Below are 20,398 nucleotides of genomic sequence, written 5' to 3' on the forward strand. Positions count from 1 at the left end.
ACTCTGTTACTCTAAACATAGATGCTGAAGCTACAAATTGTGTTTAACACCAAATTTTTTGGATTAGAACTCTGGCTGCCAGCTATCATGGAATGAACATACCAAGACACTGGAAAAAAGAATGTCATCATCTTTTTATGCTCAGAGTATTAGCATCAGTTTGTAACAGCCAATGTCTGGGGGTGATACAAAATGTCTATATACACTCAATTCTTGGCTAAAGGATTCTTTCCTATGGATCAAAGGCACAAAACAAGGACACGGCTTTTAAACTGCAAAGACATTACGAATAATAACCGAATGAGGTAGTCAGGCTAATTATAAAGAGCTATTTTAATAAAATTTGGCAGCCCTACTGCACCAAGTGAGTATCTCTATCACTTTGTGGTGCATCAGCTAAAATGTTACTAAATAGTTCTATACAAAATCATGGAACAAGAGCCAGTTACATTTACCCAGGAAAAATGTGAAAAAAAGCTCAAAACTGCAGTTTATATCATGGGATAAGACAGTAGAGTACATTGCCAATAGGAGTGAAAAGATTACTAAAATACATCTGTTTTAAAAAGCAGCTAAAACATTCTTCAAAAGTAATGCAAATTACACAATTAAAGAGTACTTAGAGGACTCAGAGTAGCAGTCAGTAATGTAGGTGGAAAACTACAACTTGTCACATTTCAATATAATTATGATTACTGTTTTCAAACGGTAATCATGTGAAGATGTAAAATGCATGACAGTAATGTCTGTTGACTTGTTTGCAGGTAGACAGTGATACGTTGTTGAAAATGGAGTATGGAATTGATTCACAGAAAACACCAGCATCTTCACTACACAGGAGACATCAGGTGATATCCTCTGTGTGTGGGGCAATGAAGAACAGAACTATGTTTTATCCGCAAGTTACCTGGAACAAACCGTGTGTAAATTAAGGAACATTATACAACATGGACTTACCAAATCAGGCAGTGAAGCTGTTAAGACACTGACTTCATATCCGAGAGAATGGAGTTTTTCTGTCCAGCCATCCTGATTTGGGTTTTCTTGCATAACGCAAATGACAAAAGGTTTCTTAATCAAGACCCCTGCCAACCACTTGTGCTACCCAATCCCCAAAAAGCACATTATGTATGCTCTGTGTTTTATGTTTCTGGCTGCTGATCTGCAGTATACTACATTGACAAATCCTGTATCACTGTGAGATGATCCTTGGACGAATTAACAAATAAACAATCAAAAAACCTTTACACCAACACAAACTCCAAAGTCAAATCCATGGGAGAACTCTCAGATCCTTTTGAGATCAAAATTGGTGGAAGGCAAGGAGCTGGACTCTTTCCACTGCTACTTAACTGTGCCCTAGTAAAAGTAGTCAAAGAGAGGAACAACAAGATCCATAGTGGAATTCAACTAGTAACAAAAGCAAAGGTAACAAAGTCAATTTTCTAGCCTTTGCAGATGATATGGCTCTACTAGCCAATACTTGGGATGAAGCCAAATAAAAAGACTCTTGAGCTACAAAACAAGCAGAAAAAATAGGTCTCAAATCTCCTTTGAAAAGCCCAAGATAATGACAAACGTAAGAAATCCACCTAAAAAATTTAAAGTGGGAGTACAAAAAATAGAGATTATTAAAGAATTCAAATATCCTGAAGAATATGTAAGTTGGAATGCCCTCGAGAAAAAGGCAATGAAATCTAGAAGAAGTAAAGTTGAACTTGTCTCCCAACTCATCAAAAACATGTAACAAAAAGTGTTACACATTATAACACTGTAATCAAACTGGAAGGCCTGTATGCTGCCGAAACATCTGTCCACAACCAACCAAGGTCCAGGTGAAAGGCTGAAGATCAGAGAAAGAAAGAATTCATGAAAAATCCTTGGCCCCAGATGGTACAACGAACTAATTCACAACAGAAATGAAAACCTTTAAAAAAAACCACAACCGCACAGACGCAATGAGGAAAACAACTGATTTCTGTGGACACTTTCTCAGAATGAACCCAAACAGATAAACAAGAAAAGAACAGAGTATTATAAAGGGACTGTTTTAACATACCCCAAAGTCAGGTGAAACGGAAGAAGAAGTGGCTTCTAGTGTAGTACAAGCCATTAAATCTGACAATGTCAGTGACTTGTGTGGCACACTACATACTTATTTGAGCAGTATTTAATTTGGCCATATCTGGCAAGAAGCATCACACTTGATCTCATGGGGCTGAGTAAATCCCTTCTCAGCACAGAAAAATTAGTGATCACAAACAATTTAAAACAGAACTTTCATTTCAGTTGTGCATAACGCCATATCATTAGACTACTGAGTCAGTCAGCTGAGTTAGTGAGACCCATGACAACTACATTATTTCTATGACCATACGCATGCAATAATGGAAGTGTGCATCAGCAGTTATGAACTATGGAGAAAAGTGTAGGTTATCTATATTTGTCTGTTTAGCATGTATGAAACACTAGGTAACTAAAAGGGTGGTCTGAAAAGTTCTCAGAACGGAATAGAAAAAAGTACTTTTATCACTAAAACCTTTTTTTTTATTTTCCAACATAGTCTCCATGTAGATTAATGCACTTGGTCCAATGATGTTCCAGTGCCTTGACCCCATCACGAGAATGAGTTTCCTCCAGTCCTGAAAAATAGTTGTCAACTCTGGCTAGCAATTCTTCGTTTGACGTGAATCTTCACCCACCAAGAAAAATTTTCAATTTTGGGAAGAGATGGAAGTCTTACGGAGCCATATAAGGTGAATAAGGTGAGTGTGGCAACAATTCATACCTTAGTTCATGTAATTTTGCCATGGTGATGACTCGTGTGTGGGCACGCATTGTCTTCATGGAACACGACTTTTTTCCTTGTTAAACCAGGCCCTTTTTCATGTATCTTTTGTTGTAATTTGTCCAGGAGGTTAGCATAGTATTCTCCAGCAACTGTTTGTCCAGTGGGGAGATAATCTACAAACAGAATCCCCTTCACATCCATGAACACTGATGCCATTACCTTTCCCGCCGAAGGAGTTGTCTTTGCTTTCCTTGGTGGCAGAGAATCAGCATGTTTCCACTGCTTTGACTGTTGTTTTGTGTCTGTGGTATAGCAGTGCACCCAAGTTTCATCTGTGGTCACAAACCGGCGCAAAAAAACTTGTTCGATTCTCCTATAATGGGCCTAATATTGTTCCGATATGTCCATTCTCAAGTGTTTTTGATCCAGTGTCAAGAGTCACAGTATCCATCTTGCAGATACTTTTTCCATTTCTCATTCTTCAGTTAAAATGGGATATACCCTTTCAGATGACATATGGCAAGCATGAGCAATTTCACGCACTTTCAATCGGCAATCCTCCATGATCATTTTGTGCACTTTTGCAATGATTTCTGGAGTAGTGACACATCTTGGCCGACCACTGTGCAGATCATCATCTAAGCTCTCCCGACCAAATTTAAATTCCTTTGCCCATTTGGCAATAGTTGAATACGAAGGAGCAGAGTCCCCAAGTGTATTCTGGAAATCAGCCTGAATGTCCTTTGATTTCATACCTTTCTTTATGAAGTAATTACTCACTGCTCGAATCTCTAGTCTTTCCATCTTCGCAAATAACTATGCGGGTACAACACAGCCACATCACTGCCACAGCTCTCTTCCATGAGCACTGACGTGGCACATGTTTACAGGCAATAGTCCCATGAATATCACGTGAACAACTAACTGAGCTACCGCTGGCCTCTCGTGGTGATTTCGGGAACTTTTCAAACCACCCTCGTAGGTACCAGTCCTATGTTTTTATAAATAATTGTATACTTGACAAAATATTTTATTATTTGCTTAGCTAAAACTATGTTAGAAATTAGATTTATCTTACCCAACGACAGCAAACTTCTGTTCCCCATAAATAAGAAAAGCTTCTGGTTTCCTGACACTGCCATCTCCATCATCTTTTTTAGGTGGTGAGAAATGTCCATATGTAGCAATCTGGTCAACAAGATCTTGAAATTCTGCTGGTACATCAGCTTGTTTCCATCGTTCATTATCCAAAATTAGGCTAAGCTTTGTTTTACGATCTTGATGAAAGCGTTGAATAAATTTGCTAGCCTGAGAAACAGAAAATTTTAAAACTAAAACAAGTTTTTGTAAGGAGCTGCATTTCAATTACGTTGGAAGAGAACTAATATATTTTTAAATTTAATATGAATATGACTTGAAAACACACACACACGCACATGCAGCTCACACACACTACATGACCACTATCTCTGGCTGCTGGGGCCAGTCTGCAAGCACCTGCGAATGATGGGAGAAGCAATCTGGGTGGTGAGGGGTACAGAGGAGGCTTGGGTGCATACGGGGAGGGAGGGCAGGGTATTGGTGGGGAACAGTAAAGTGCTGTTTGTGGGAGCATACAGGGACAAGGTGGAGAGAGGGTAGGACAGCTAGGTGCATTCATGGAGGGAGGTTAGACAGATGGCGAGGAGGAGGAGGAGGAAAGAGAGCAGAAGAAGAGAATTTAAGAAGACTGTGGTTGGTTGCCTGGTTTGTTTAAAGGGGGGGCGACGGGGGGGGGGGGGGGGGGGGGGGGGGGGGGAGAAGGGGGGCAATGGGACCAAACTGTGAGGTTATCGGTCCTTTCTTACCGGTAAAAATATTACACAAGCCAAAGAAGAAAAGAAAGGAGATGTACACCAAAATAACAGGAGAAAGGAAGATCCGGAAGAACCAGACAACCAACACTTCTATGGACAAAACAGGAAAAGAAAACCATAGAGAGAAGCAACAAACGGGTAGAAGGAGGAAAAACAAGAGAGCAGAGGCTGGCTGACCATGAGAATAAAAAGGAAAAACCAGCCAGTTGGTGACACATTGAAACATTGGCCTAAAAGCATTAGGGTGGAGAACTCGAGGAACAAAGACATGCGCGAAAACATATACAATGATCCACCGTCATGTAGAAAACGTAGAGCTAAATTAGCCGATGAGGCGTTGTCCACTAAAATTAATGGCAACGAGTCCAGTAACTGAAGAAACCGTATCAGGGCAGCCAAAGGACAGCTCACCAAGACATGGGCCAATGTCAGCCAGGCGCCGCACTGACACTGGGGTCATCACGGCGCAGGAGGTAGCCGTGTGTCACCCAAGCGAGGCCAATGCGGAGCCAGGAGAGAACCACAAAATCCCTGCAACCCGCATGGAGGACTGCCACGCATTCATAGTTCTCCTCAATGGCACGCAGTTTGTTGTGCATGCTGAGGTTATGCCATTTCATCTCCCAAAGCCACAAAACCTTGCAGCATAGTACTGAACGCAGGTCAGTTGCAGAGAAGCCGTGTCCACAAGTGGTTTCCACGTAGCCTGTTTGGCCAGCCTGTCGGCAAGTTTGTTGCCTGGGATGCCTAAGCGCCCAGGGGTCCAGACAAATATCACTGAACTACTGGACCATTCCAGGGCATAGATGGACTCCTGGATAGTCGCTACCAAAGGATGACGAGGGTAGCATTCATTGATAGCTTGTAGGCTGCCAAGGAGCCAGAACACAGAAGAAACGACAACCCAGGGCAAGAACGGATGTGCTCAAGAGCACGAGCCGCCAGCTTGGCAGTGAAAACGCTGCAGCTATCAGGCAAAGATTGCTGTTCAATATGTCCTCCATGGACATATGCAAAGCCAACGTGACCATCTGCCACAGAGCTGTTGGAGTAAACCACTTCATGGACTCAGTACATGTCAAGTATCAAGAGGAAGTGGCAGCAGAGAGCCGTGGGGTTAACTGAGCCCTTAGGACCATGCAAAACGTCCAGGCGAGGCTGTAGCCTAGGTGTAAAGCACGGAGGTGTAAGTGAATGGAACTAAAGAATAGGTGGTAAAGGCGAGGACACCAGTTCAGAAAGAATGGATTGGACATGAACTGCAATTGCAAGGCCTGACCTGGGCCGCCGATGTAGGAGATGAACTGCCGTGGGTGGGAAAAAGAGATGGTAATTCGGATGAGCAGGAGAACTACAAACGTGTGCAACATAACTGGCCAGCAGTTGTGCACGCCTAACCTGCAGTGGAGGGACTCCGGCTTCCATCAGGACACTAGTCACCGGACTCATTCTAAAAGCTTCCATCGCTAAGCGAACGCCACAGTGGTGCACTGGGTCGAGTACACACAACTCTGAGGGTGCCACCGAACCATAAACCAGACTCTCATAGTCAAGGTGGGATTGAACAAGAGCTTTGTACAACTGCAGCAACGTAGAGCGATCTGCACCCCAGTTGGTGTTGCTTCAGCCAGCGGAGGGCACTGAGGTGCTGCCAGCACTTCCACTTAAGCTGATGAAGGTGAGGAAACCAAGTCAATCGGGCATCAAAAACCAGTCCTGAGAATCGATATGTCTCCACTACAATGAGTGGATCGTCATTAAGGTAAAGTTCTGGTTCTCGATGCATGGTACGATGCCAACAGAAGTGCATAACACACGACTTTGCGGCCGAAAACTGGAAACCGTGGGCTACAGCCCATGACTGAGCCTTGTGGATGGCTCCCTGTAGATGCCGCTCAGCAACACCAGTACTGGTGGAGCAGTACGAAATGCAGAAGTCGTCTCCATACAGGACAGGTGAGATGGACTGCCCTACAGCTGCTGCTAGATCATTAATGGCCACTAAAAATAGAGAGAGACTCAATACAGAGCCCTGCGGGACCCTATTCTCCTGGAAATGGGGGGAGCTATGGGAGGCACAAACTTGGACACAGAAAGTACTAAGCAACAGGAAATTTTAGACAAAAATTGGGAGCGGGTCTCAGAGACCCCACTCGTATAATGTGGCAAGGATATGATGTCGCCAGATCATGTCATAAACTTTTCATAAATCAAAAAATATGGCAACCAGGTAATGGTGTCTGGAAAAGGCTGTTCGGATGGCAGACTCAAGGAACAGAAGATTATCAGCGGTAGAGTGACCCTGGCGGAACTGACATGGAGCGAGTAGGCCAAGTGACTCCAGAACCCAACCCAGCCCAACCCAACCCAACCCAACCACCGACACAACATATGTTCTAGCAGCTTACAAACAATGTTGGTGAGACTGATGGGCCAACAGCTATCCACATCAAGCAGGTTTTTACCGGGTTTGAGCATCGGAATGATGGTGCTCTCCCGCCATTGCGATGGAAAGACGCCACTCTGTAAATGGGGCGTTCTAGGATTCACTGTGGCATGTAGTGAATGAGAGGACTTTCCCTTCCAGCCACCATTTGAGAGTGCGAAAGGCTGGGGGGTAATTCTCCAATGCAGAGGCTCAAGCATAGTGCTCAACAAAGTGCTCGGCAATCGCATGTGCGTCGGTAGATAACACGCCATTTGTATTAACAACGGGAACACTTGTTGGGGTCTGGTACCTGAAAACACGTTTGATATTTGTCCAGACTTGGGATGGTGACATATAAAACACAATGGTCTAGGCATATCTGTCCCAACACTACTGCTTCCGTAGTTTGATTAGTTGGCGAAGGCGGGCACGGAGCCGTTTAAAGGCTATGAGGTGCTCCAGGGAAGGGTGCCACTTGTGCCACTGTAGAGCTTGCCGATGCTCCTTAATTGCTTTGATGACTTCCGTCAACCACCAGGGACTGCATCTCACTGGGGGCACCCTAAAGAGTGAGGGATCGTGTTTTCTGCCACAGAAACGATTGTTGTAGTCACCTGCTCAACCATCACATCAATTTTACCGTGTGGGGGAGAGTCAACGTGACAGCAGAGGTGAAAGTTTCCCAGTCCACCTTGTTTAAAGCCCATCTGGGCAGGCGTCTGTGGACATGATGCCGTGGCAGTGACAGAAAGATGGTGAACTGGTCACTACCACACAGGTTGTCATATGCTCTCCAGATGGAAGAAAAAATCAGGGCTGCAAATTGATAAATCAATGGCCGAGTAACTACCATGACCCACGCTGTAATGTGTGGCGGCCCCAATCTTTAAGAGGCAGAGATCGATGTGAGACAGTAAAGTTTCGACATCTCTGCCTCAGCCAGTAAGCACGGTGCCACCCCACAAGGGGTCATGGGCATTAAAATCTCCCAAAATTAGAAAAGGTTTAGGGAGTTGATCCATCAGTGCAGCCAATACGTTCAGGGGTACCACACAATCTGCAGTGAGATATATGTTGCAGACAGTTATTTCCTGCGTCATCCGTATCCTGACAGCTACAGCTTCAAGAGGAGTTTGAAGGGGCACAGGTTCACCACGGACAGAGTTTAGGACATAAATGCAGACTCCACCTGACACACTATTTTAGTCACTACAGTTCCTGTAGTATCCCTTATAGCCACAGAGGGCAGGGGTCCGCATTGCGAGGAACCAGTTTCCTGGAGGGCAATGCAGAAAGCAGCTGTAAAGCTTAACAGTTGCCATAGCTCAGCGAGGAGGTGGAAAAAACCACCACAATTCCACTGGAGGATGATGATATCGTGAGACTGGGAAGGCATGGAAAATTCAATGAGGCAGTGTACGCCCCTGGGTCACCTGCTGCCAAAGACTTTTTGCCTGAGCAGTCTATATTCACTGTGCCTGAGGGTCCGGCGAGAACTAGGTCCTCAGGACACCAGAATCTCATCCGCAGACAAAAAGACTATGGGTGCACATGTGGAATAGAAGGCCGTGGAGTGGGAACAGGGAGGGGGATAGGTGGGTGAAGAACAATGACTAATGAATGTTGAGGCCAGGAGGGTTATAGGAACTTAGGATATTTTTCAGGAACAGTTCCTACCTGTGCAATTGAGAGAAGCTGGTGCTTGTAGGAAGGATCCAGATGTCACAGGTCGTGAAGCAGTCATTAAAATGAAAAATGTTATGTTGGGTAGCATACTCGGTAACTAGGTGGTCCAGCTGTTTCTTGGTCACATTCTGTTGATGTCCATTCATGCGGACAGACAGCTTGTTGGTTATCATGCCCACGTGGAATGAAGCACAGTGGTTGTACATCACATATTTGGTTCACAGGTAGCCCTGCCTTTAATGGGACAGGTGATGCTTATGACTTGACTGAAGGTGGTGGTGGTGGTGGTGGTGGTGGTAGTGGTGGTGGTGGTGGTGTTGTATGGGACAGGTCTTGCATGACAGGATACAAGCCATGAGGCAAGAGGTTGGGAGCATGGGATATGTAGGGATGGGCGAGGATATTGTGTATGTATGGTGGACAGTGGAATACAACTGTAGGAGAGCTGGGGAGGATAGAGGGTAGGACATTTCTCATTTCAAGGCATGAGGAGAAGTTGTCAAAACCCTGGCAGAGAACGTGATACAGTTGCTCCACTCCTGGGTGGTACTGAGTCACAAGGAGAATGTTGTTCTACGTCCAGATGGTGGAACATTGAGTGGTGATGCGTGACTGAAGAGTTAAGGTGTGGGACATCTATTTCTGTACATGGGTGGGAGGGTAATTACAGTCTGTGAAGGCTTCAGTGAGACCCTTGGTATAATTCAAGAGGGACTGCTTGTCTCTACATACGTAACTGCAAAAGGATGGTTAGAGTGTATGGAAGGGACTTCTTGGTATGGAAGAAGTGCCAGCTGTCAAAGTGGAAGTACTGCTAGTGGTTGGCAGGTTTGTTATGGTCGGAGGTACTGATGAAGCCCTCTTTGAGATGGAGGTCAACATTGAGAAAGCTGGCTTGTTGGGTTGAGGAGGACAAGTGGAGTGATTTGGGGTGAAGGTGTTGAGATTCTGGGGGAAAATGGATAGCATGTCCTCATCCTCAATCCAGAAGATGTCATCTAGGAATCTGAACCAGGTGGAGGGTTTGGGGTTCTGGGTGATAAGCAAGGATTCCTCTAGATGGTCCATGAATAGGTTGGCATAGGATGGTGCCTTGTGGGTGCCCATTGCTTAACCCCAGACTTGTTTGGAGGTGATGCCTTCAAATGACTAGTAATTGTGGTGAGGATGGTGACCAGGAAATAAGTTGTAGATTCAAAATGTGTCAGGCATTAGGAAAGATAAGTGTTCAATACCAGCTAGACCATAGGCATTAGGGGTGTAAGTGTGAAGTGAGGTTACATCAATAGTGACAAACTACGTCCTCACCCACAATTACTTCTCTTTTGAATGCATCTTACTTACTTACTTCCTTCCTTCTTGTTTCTACAGCCCTTGAAGGGCCTTGGCCTGCATCACAATATCCCAACATTCTATCTGGCCCATGGCTTCCCGTCTCCGTCCTCTGACACCAAGGTTTTTCAGGGCTTCTTCAATTCCATCCACCCATCTCTTTCTGGGATGTCCTTTCTGTGGTCTGTCCCCAGCCTTGCCATCAAAAATCCACTTAAATGTTCTGTCTTCCTTCATTCTGACCATATGTCCTGCCCACTGGAGTCGTCTTATTTGAATAGTGATAACAATGTCATGTTCTTCAAAAAGGTGTTCCAATTCTGGATTCATACATATGCGCCAACCTTCTTGATCATGTATTGGGTCATGTATCTGATGTAGAACCTTTCTCTCCCAAATGCTAAGGATCTTTTCCTCATTTGCAGTTATGGTCCATGTCTTGGCAACATATATAACAACTGGTCTTATAATTGATATGTAAATGAGCATTTTAGATTTTTGTGATACAAGCAAGCTACGCATGGGTAGTGTGGCAAACTAGCGTCTGTTGTCTGCCACTATTCCAGCTTTCACCTCGCTGCTGATGTCATTTATATCTGTGATAGTTGATTCAAGGTACTTTAAGTCTCTCACCCTTCCAAACTCCTTGTCGGCTATCCTGAGATTTTGTTGGTTGGTCATTGCTATATATTTGGCCTTTTCAACATTAACTACCAGGCCAAGTTCCCTTGTACCTCTCTCCAGTTGTTGATAGGCATCGGCCAGTACAGCAGTGTTTCGTGCAAGTAATGCCACATCGCCTGCATAGGCTGGATACTGCAGTGAACAATTAAAAATGATTCCTACTCTTACGGTATATTGATAAATTTTACTTTTTGGACTGTCAGACTACAACTAAATCCAACAATTTTCATGCCATATGCATTTTGCCTTTATTCTCTGCAAGGTGTCTTCGGTGGCCTGGAATATGTGCATATTTTTACTATTTAGTTTAAATTTTGGGGCAATGTACCCATAGGCTATACACAGTTCTGGTGGTTGGTGTTTGCTATCAAGTAATAATATTTTAAATTCTACTTACAGGTTGCATGGACGATTTTCTGCATATTACGTTTCTGTTCCATTTTTGGTGCCATTCCACTTCTTGTAATTGCCACTTGCGGTTTTTTCCACATTTCACAGCACTAGGAACTGAACAAGTGTTTGGTGCGTTCTCCTCTCTATCCACTTCCCGGCTCCTGGCTTTAGTTGAGAAAGTCCTGTCAATTTGCTGGGTGAAGTATTCATTGTCTCTGAACTCCGCCCTTAAATGTGCAAGTTCCTTAGGGAAATTCTCTGCATCCAACACTATATGTGCCCTGTGCACAAGGGTTTTGAGCACACTCATGGTTTGGGATGGGTGATGGCAACTTTAAGAATGCAAGTACAAATCAGTGTGAGTGAGCTTACGATAAACAGAATGTCCCACCGAGCTGCCATTCTTCCGTTTGACCAAAACATCCAGAAATGGAAGGCAACTATCTTTTTCTAGTTCCATAGTAAATCAAATATTCTCATGGATGGAGTTAAGATGATGAAATAACTCCATTAACTTTTCTTCTCCCTGGGGCCACACTAGGAAAGTATCATCAACGTATCTCCAAAAAACAGTTGGTTTACAAACCGCTGATTCAAGTGCTCTTTCCTCAAAATCCTCCATAAAAAAGTTAGCCACCAGAGGAGACAGAGGGCTGCCCATGGTGACACGATCAGACTGTTCAAAATATTCCTCGTTAAACATAAAACAGACTGAGGAAAAAGCATGTCGAAACAAAGCCTTCATTTGTCATCGTCCTTCACCCACCTATTCCATTCCTTGTTGCCACTCCACAGCTTTCTATTCCACAAGCACATCCATAGTCTCTTTACTTCTCTCCTTCAGCTTCCTCCCCCCTCCCCCTTGGTGCCTTTTGAATGCACCTAGCTGCCTGCTCTCTCTCCACCTCATTCCTGTATGCTTTCACAAACAGCACTTCACCATACCCCACCCGCACCCTGCACCCCCCCGCCCCCACCCCAGCCTTCTCCTTACCCCCACCACCCAGATTACTTCTCATATTCATACCACGCACAGTTACTCATAGTCTGGCCTCAGCAGCCGGAAACAGTGACCACGTGTGTCTGTGTGTGTGTGTGTGTGTGTGTGTGTGTGTGTGTGTGTGTGTGTGTGTGTGTGTATAATGCTCCCTATGTCACCCTGTGTCACTTATTATTTAATAACAAAATTATATCTTTACCACAGTATATTGGCAGGAGGAGCAAGACTTTTGGTCAGGTGATTACAGGGTTATAAATACAAAATCAAATAGGGGTAATGCAGGAGTAGGTTTAATAATGAATAAAAAAATAGGAGTGCGGGTTAGCTACTACAAACAGCATAGTGAACGCATTATTGTGGCCAAGATAGACACAAAGCCCATGCCTACTACAGTAGTATAAGTTTATATGCCAACTAGCTCTGCAGATGATGAAGAAATTGATGAAATGTATGACGAGATAAAAGAAATTATTCAGGTAGTGAAGGGAGACGAAAATTTAATAGTCATGGGTGACTGGAATTCGTCAGTAGGAAAAGGGAGAGAAGGAAACATAGTAGGTGAATATGGATTGGGGGGAAGAAATGAAAGAGGAAGCCGCCTTGTAGAATTTTGCACAGAGCATAATTTAATCATAGCTAACACTTGGTTCAAGAATCATAAAAGAAGGTTGTATACCTGGAAGAATCCTGGAGATACTAATAGGTATCAGATAGATTATATAATGGTAAGACAGAGATTTAGGAACAAGGTTTTAAATTGTAAGACATTTCCAGGGGCAGATGTGGATTCTGACCACAATCTATTGGTTATGAACTGCAGATTGAAACTGAAGAAACTGCAAAAAGGTGGGAATTTAAGGAGATGGGACCTGGATAAACTGAAAGAACCAGAGGTTGTAGAGAGTTTCAGGGAGAGCACAAGGGAACAATTGACAGGAATGGGGGAAAGAAATACAGTAGAAGAAGAATGGGTAGCTCTGAGGGATGAAGTAGTGAAGGCAGCAGAGGATCAAGTAGGTAAAAAGACGAGGGCTAATAGAAATCCTTGGGTAACAGAAGAAATATTGAATTTAATTGATGAAAGGAGAAAATATAAAAATGCAGTAAATGAAGCAGGCAAAAAGTAATACAAACGTCTCAAAAATGATATCGACAGGAAGTGCAACATGGATAAGCAGGGATGGCTAGAGGACAAATGTAAGCATGTAGAGGCTTGTCTCACTAGGGGTAAGATAGATACTGCCTACAGGAAAATTAAAGAGACCTTTGGAGAGAAGAGAACCACTTGTATGAATATCAAGAGCTCAGATGGCAACCCAGTTCTAAGCAAAGAAGGGAAGGCAGAAAGGTGGAAGGAGTATATAGCGGGTTTATACAAGGGCGATGTACTTGAGGACAGTATTATGGAAATGGAAGAGGATGTAGATGAAGATGAAATGGGAGATAAGATACTGCGTGAAGAGTTTGACAGAGCACTGAAAGACCTGAGTCGAAACAAGGCCCCGGGAGTAGACAACATTCCATTAGAACTACTGATGGCCTTGGGAGAGCCAGTCATGACAAAACTCTACCATCTGGTGAGCAAGATGTATGAGACAGGCGAAATACCCACAGACTTCAAGAAGAATATAATAATTCCAATACCAAAGAAAGCAGGTGTTGACAGATGTGAAAATTACCGAACTATCAGTTTAATAAGTCACAGCTGCAAAATACTAACGCAAATTCTTTACAGACGAATGGAAAAACTGGTAGAAGCGGACCTCGGGGAAGATCAGTTTGGATTCCGTAGAAATGTTGGAACACGTGAGGCAATACTAACCTTACGACTTATCTTAGAAGAAAGATTAAGAAAAGGCAAACCTACGTTTCTAGCATTTGTAGACTTAGAGAAAGCTTTTGACAACGTTAAATGGAATATTCTCTTTCAAATTCTGAAGGTGGCAGGGGTAAAATACAGGGAGCGAAAGGCTATTTACAATTTGTACAGAAACCAGATGGCAGTTATAAGAGTCGAGGGGCATGAAAGGGAAGCAGTGGTTGGGAAGGGAGTGAGACAGGGTTGTAGCCTCTCCCCGATGTTATTCAATCTGTATATTGAGCAAGCAGTAAAGGAAACAAAAGAAAAATTCGGAGTAGGTATTAAAATTCATGGAGAAGAAGTAAAAACTTTGAGGTTCGCCGATGACATTGTAATTCTGTCAGAGACAGCAAAGGACTTGGAAGAGCAGTTGAACGGAATGGACAGTGTCTTGAAAGGAGGATATAAGATGAACATCAACGAAAGCAAAACGAGGATAATGGAATGTAGTTAAATTAAATCGGGTGATGCTGAGGGGATTAGATTAGGAAATGAGACACTTAAAGTGGTAAAGGAGTTTTGCTATTTAGGGAGTAAAATAACTGATGATGGTCGAAGTAGAGAGGATATAAAATGTAGACTGGCAATGGCAAGGAAATCGTTTCTGAAGAAGAGAAATTTGTTAACATCGAGTATAGATTTAAGTGTCAGGAAGTCGTTTCTGAAAGTATTTGTATGGAGTGTAGCCATGTATGGAAGTGAAACATGGACGATAACCAGTTTGGACAAGAAGAGAATAGAAGCTTTCGAAATGTGGTGCTACAGAAGAATGCTGAAGATAAGGTGGGTAGATCACGTAACTAATGAGGAGGTATTGAACAGGATTGGGGAGAAGAGAAGTTTGTGGCACAACTTGACTAGAAGAAGGGATCGGTTGGTAGGACATGTTTTGAGGCATCAAGGGATCACAAATTTAGCATTGGAGGGCAGTGTGGAGGGTAAAAATCGTAGAGGGAGACCAAGAGATCAGTACACTAAGCAGATTCAGAAGGATGTAGGTTGCAGTAGGTACTGGGAGATGAAGGAGCTTGCACAGGATAGAGTAGCATGGAGAGCTGCATCAAACCAGTCTCAGGACTGAAGACCACAACAACAACAACAACATTGATATGTTAAAAATGCGGCTTATCAGGAAGAAAGATGCTTTGTTCAATAAGGTCTGAAAAAGTTCTACATTCTTTGAACTTGCAGCAGTGTGACTTTATTCTTCAGGCAAATTTTTTGAGATTTCAAAGTACATTCACATCAGACAATGTGTATTTAAGACAATTACATCTTTCTATAATTATGATTTTTAACAGTGACTATCTTGTAGAAAAGTTAAATATTTTGAAATATTAACTTGAACTGAAATACAATGTTAACAGAGAAGCAAAGATCAATACACAAGAACTAGAAGGAAAAACAAACCACCGTACCAAATTTCATGGTGTCTACAATGATGGCATACCTGTATTTTAAATGCCGATCGTAAAGCTGTGCTGGAACGGCCGCAGATCTTCTCGCAGGCTACAGCAAACTTGTCTATCACCCGAGAAAGCTCACACACTTCACTAGCTGTTGCTTTATCTGCCAGCCAACAGGATGACTGTGAATGGAAAGAGCTTCTGTAATAAGGAATAAAATAAAACAATTGCAGCAACTGAACACTTACAAAATTACAAACTGACTCAAAACTAAATTTCATTTCAATTTACCCTTAGACTGAGAAACACAAATTAGTAATGCAGTTAGGTCTGCTATATTCTATTCATTCCTGTAATAGGAGCTGCCACCATGACTGACTTCTCAGTGAAGAACTTACTGTCCCACTGATGGCTAAAATTTATTGACACTCTAACAGAAATGTCTTATTCAGTAATACATTTCCAGAGCAACATTTTTAACAAACAATTTCATTCTCAATCGAACAATCCCCACAAAGGACAGAAGTTTGAGGTTTAACTGTCAGTCAACAGAGAGGCCATAATTAATTTAGCACTAGCTCTGGAAGAGGATGGGGAAGACAATCCAGTCATAGCCTTTTCAAAGGAACTGTCATATAAACATTCTCTTAAAATATTTCAATCAACTATAGATTGCCTGGAAAGGTAAACTTTAATTACTGTATAACAATAGCCTTAGAAAAAGGAATGGGACAAGGAAATGTGGAAGAAAAGCAGTACTTTCCACAAGAATATCTTCAAGGGAAAGATAAAAAAACTGTCGGCAACAAGGTCATTAGAAATGGAGCAAAAGCTCGGATTAGGACAAAACGGGGAAGGAAATCTGCTGTGCCCTTTCAGAGGAACAATTCTGGCATTTGCCTGGCGCAATTTAGGGAAATCACAGAAAACCTAAATCTGGATGGCTAAACTATGATTTAAATCATTCTCCTTCCAATATAAGTTCAGTGTCCTAACCACCTTGCTTGGTGATGAACAAAACGGTAGCACTGCCCTGGGCACCAACATGGCACTCCTATACGCTAACCTGTTTATGAGCCATATAGAAAAAAAACTACCTTCACCTCTGATTATTCTAAATACCTTATCTAGTTTAGGTTCACTAATTGCATCTTCATGATCTGGACCCCAGACTGAGACACACTATAATCATCCCTCCACAGCTACAACACTTCCTTTTGTGTCTGCTTCACCTGGTCCTTCTTAGCTCAGTATGCCACCTTTCTGGGCATATGGCTCCATCAAAGCCTCTTCCCCTATAAAATCCACCAACAGGGTGTATATGCAGACGAGGACAAAAAATTTCCGGATTTCCCTGTTAAAAGTACACTTTTTCCATGTTAAGTGACAGCATACATTTCCTTAGAACTGTAAAATTTATCATTCCTTTGAATGGTTATGGTTTCATACACAAGCGCGGAATTTCCCAGCACATTAGAAAACAAAACTCGGGGGTAAAAAACACGTTTTGGAAAGATCTTTGATGTGCAGCAACATGTACACTGCATATTTTCGTACACATGAAAGTATAAATTCGAATTCCACCAAATACTGCATGTGACTTTCCGAAGCATTGAAATCAAGATTGCGATGGGCTATTGTAAGCCAGTCATAGCTCATGTCACATGATCTCGCCAGCCGACGACAAGCAGATATTCAGAATATAGGACACATGACGTAGTCAGCCAATAGCAACATCACTGTTAAGTAGCGTCAACACAAAACCAGGAAAAGTTAATGGTTTAAATTAATATACATAGCATTGCTACAAGAAAAAGCAAAGCTTTCACACACAATATTTGTCTCGAAGATTAATAAGCTACAAGAGAAGCTAAGCTTTCACATATAATGTTGATCTTTGCGCATGTTACACTTTAAGATACATCACATGAATGTGCCAGTAAAATTTCTATTAACGACAAAAATGTCTGATCTTCTGGGATTGAAATTATTCTAAATGGCTCGTCATCAAAGAATTGATTTTTTAATGAAAGTCAAATGCTCTGTGATTTAAGAAATTCATCGTACATTCTCACAATAGTTCATCTTGCTTAAAAGGAAATTTACTTTGAAAGTAACGCTTTTCAAACAACTATTCGCAATATTTTCCCGCGATCTGTTAGAAATAGGTTCATTTCAGCAGTTGCCAGAGTGGCAGATAAGAAGCATCACCGCACTTGCACAGCTACGATGACATAGGAAGCCCCTATGCTCATACATGTAAAACATTGAAAGATCTTACATTACGTTGTAAAAGAAACAAGACATCAGAGGATACTCCAAGAGCATCAGAATTTCGTGAACCATACTAAAATGCATAATTCGGGTTAAAGTGCACATTCGTATGTCCATATTCCCAATGAGGTAGGCCTCGACCTGACATTAAGGTTTTCAGTGTGGATTTTGGGATGTAAATTTTGCTTGGAGTTCCAGTATTGTATCCCCTTAAGCCCCTTGAAAAGTGTAAAAGCGAGGTTTCACTGTGTGTGTGTGCAATGACTGAATACAAAGTGGTAGCTGTAATCTGCATAAATCCGTAATGGCATATGTGCTATAAGATGAAAATATGCACTTGAAATGCAGAGCACAGTTGAAACTAGCCAATAGTGTGGAATTAAACACTTTAAAGCCAAACTTCTTTAGCAAACCGACAAAAATAACTTCATTGTTCTGCAAGGCGATTAACGCTCGAGTGTTAGAAGGGTGGAAATAAAATAAAATCCAAAACTAATAACATATTTTAGCCTTCCTTGCTCACTTTGTGTTACTAAAATGTTTTTGGTTTAAACTGAGCATCAGTTACGTATTTTTACATGCATAGGAAGACGAGTTTTAAGAAATTATTCTCATTGTCAAGTGCACAGTATTTTTTGTGATGTATTACAATTAAACCAATGTGAGTGATAGTTTGTATGTGTGTGGTTTTCTACATGACTGAGGAGGTACAGTACTTGATATCCTCAAAAAAGGTGATTGTACCGCAAGAGATGTAGAACATCACATATGCAAACACCACACAAAATACTTTTGCAAATATTTGCACTTTACAACAAGAATAAATTCTCAAAATGTGTCACGTTAAGCATGAAAAAATATGTAATTGGTGCAGTATTTCACTATTTACATAACGAATGACAGTTGTTGGCTTTCCAAAAACACTGATTATGATGTATGAAATTAAGCCAAACGTTCCTATTCCCAGACAGTTTCAGCTCCAGTTACACAGAGTTTTTATTATATAATATACTGTTATTAGATTATAAACGTTTCCCTGACAAGTATTCTGAAACCTATTATGTACATATATCATACATAAAGTGCAGAAATGCAAGGGGGGATCCTACATGTAACTTTTTGTAAAAGCGGGGTTTCACTGTATGTATGTGCAATGACTGAATACAAAGTGGTAGCTGTAATCTGCATAAATCCGTTTTGCACTTCTGAACTTCACCACACTTAAAAATCTGTCAGCTGACACTATTCAGCATCATACCGCAAATATTTAATAATTCAGCTGTCTCAGTTTATTAGTAACTTGGACAAAACTCAGGAGTTCTTTTGAGATTTCTGCTAGCAGAGGTGGGAAACAGATTTGGCTATGTCATTTCTCGAAACAACTGAATGTTTATAAGCTAAATATAAATAAATTTAGAAAATACTTTCTTACTTGTCGTTCCAAGACCCTGTCTTGTGCTTGAACAAGTTGAGCCACCCTTTCGTGAGCATAGTCACACACTGACGTCATGAGGTCATGCAGCTTGTTGCTGACACGCTGGTGTTCATCCGCAGCCAACAGACTTTCACCTGGGTCGGATCTAGAGAAAGAATACAATCTCTTTATTTCCTTCCCCTTCTGATCAACAGAACTTTACAAAATTCTATAGGACTTAAATTACTGGAAATTATAGGTTATCATTTCACATCTTTCAGATTTTTTCAAAAGGGAAATATTTCACTTTTAGCTTATCTTGGTGTTACTATTTACATTTCAATTGCTATAACCAAACAATGCTACCTGCACTTTAAAGTACACCACTGAACAATCTAATTTATATATTTTTCCTGAATATTTGGAAAATTTTACATGTTCATATGGAAAGTGTAAGTGGAACAATGGAATTAGCAGTTTGAATGTATTTCGGTTTCTTTTCACAGGCTGCACAACAAAGGTTTATAAGGACTGATACTCTAAGAAAAAGACATAGTTGTTCAAGACTTTTCTGATGAATTAAATTTTTAAGATCAAAAACACAGAAAATCAACACAAATTAAGAAATGATTTGCACACAATATCTGTATGGTGCAATAAATGGCAACTGATCCCGAACAGTAAAGATTGAAGTCCTCCACACATTACAAATAATTTGTTAAATTTCAATTACACAGTAAATAACACAATTTTAAAAGATGACAATCCATCATATAAAGGAGATGCTGAGTCACAGACAACCACAACAAAAAGACTGCTATTGATATCTCTCTCTCTCTCTCTCTCTCTCTCTCTCTCTCTCTCTCTCACACACACACACACACACACACACACACAATATTATCATTATTCCATCTTGCATTTTCTATTGTTTAAATTTGGGGTTATTGATTCAACTAAATACCTAGGGATTACAGCCATGAACTACTTAAATTGGTACTGTCCCATAGAAAATGTTGCAGGAAGGCAAACCGAAGACTATATTTTATAGGCAGTACATTAGAAGACAAATCCAATTTATAAAAGAGAATTACTACACTATGCTTGTCCACCCTCTGCTAGGGTATTGCTGCAAGGTATGGGTTCCTTACCAGGTACAATTAACAGAGGCCACTGAAGTAGTTCAAAGAAGGGCAGCTAATTTTGTATTGTCACACAACAGAAGAGTGTCACAGATATGGTATGCAAGCTGAGGTGGCAATTATTAAAACAA

At 41.7% G+C, this 20,398-nt stretch overlaps 1 protein-coding gene across 1 annotated transcript in view; it reads right to left on the reverse strand.

Moving 5' to 3' along the window:
* LOC126416457 (vacuolar protein sorting-associated protein 54) overlaps positions 1 to 20,398 on the reverse strand; it is a 151,990-nt gene that overhangs the window by 50,954 nt on the left and 80,638 nt on the right. Inside the window, exons 13-15 of the mRNA XM_050084190.1 lie at positions 19,144 to 19,291; positions 15,482 to 15,619; positions 3,870 to 4,099 (exon numbers count right to left, since the gene is read on the reverse strand). Of these exons, the coding sequence (XP_049940147.1) occupies positions 3,870 to 4,099; positions 15,482 to 15,619; positions 19,144 to 19,291 (516 nt within the window). The remainder of the gene's footprint in view (positions 1 to 3,869; positions 4,100 to 15,481; positions 15,620 to 19,143; positions 19,292 to 20,398) is intronic.

The sequence above is a fragment of the Schistocerca serialis genome, chromosome 8, assembly GCF_023864345.2.
Source record: "Schistocerca serialis cubense isolate TAMUIC-IGC-003099 chromosome 8, iqSchSeri2.2, whole genome shotgun sequence".
NCBI lineage: Eukaryota > Metazoa > Arthropoda > Insecta > Orthoptera > Acrididae > Schistocerca > Schistocerca serialis.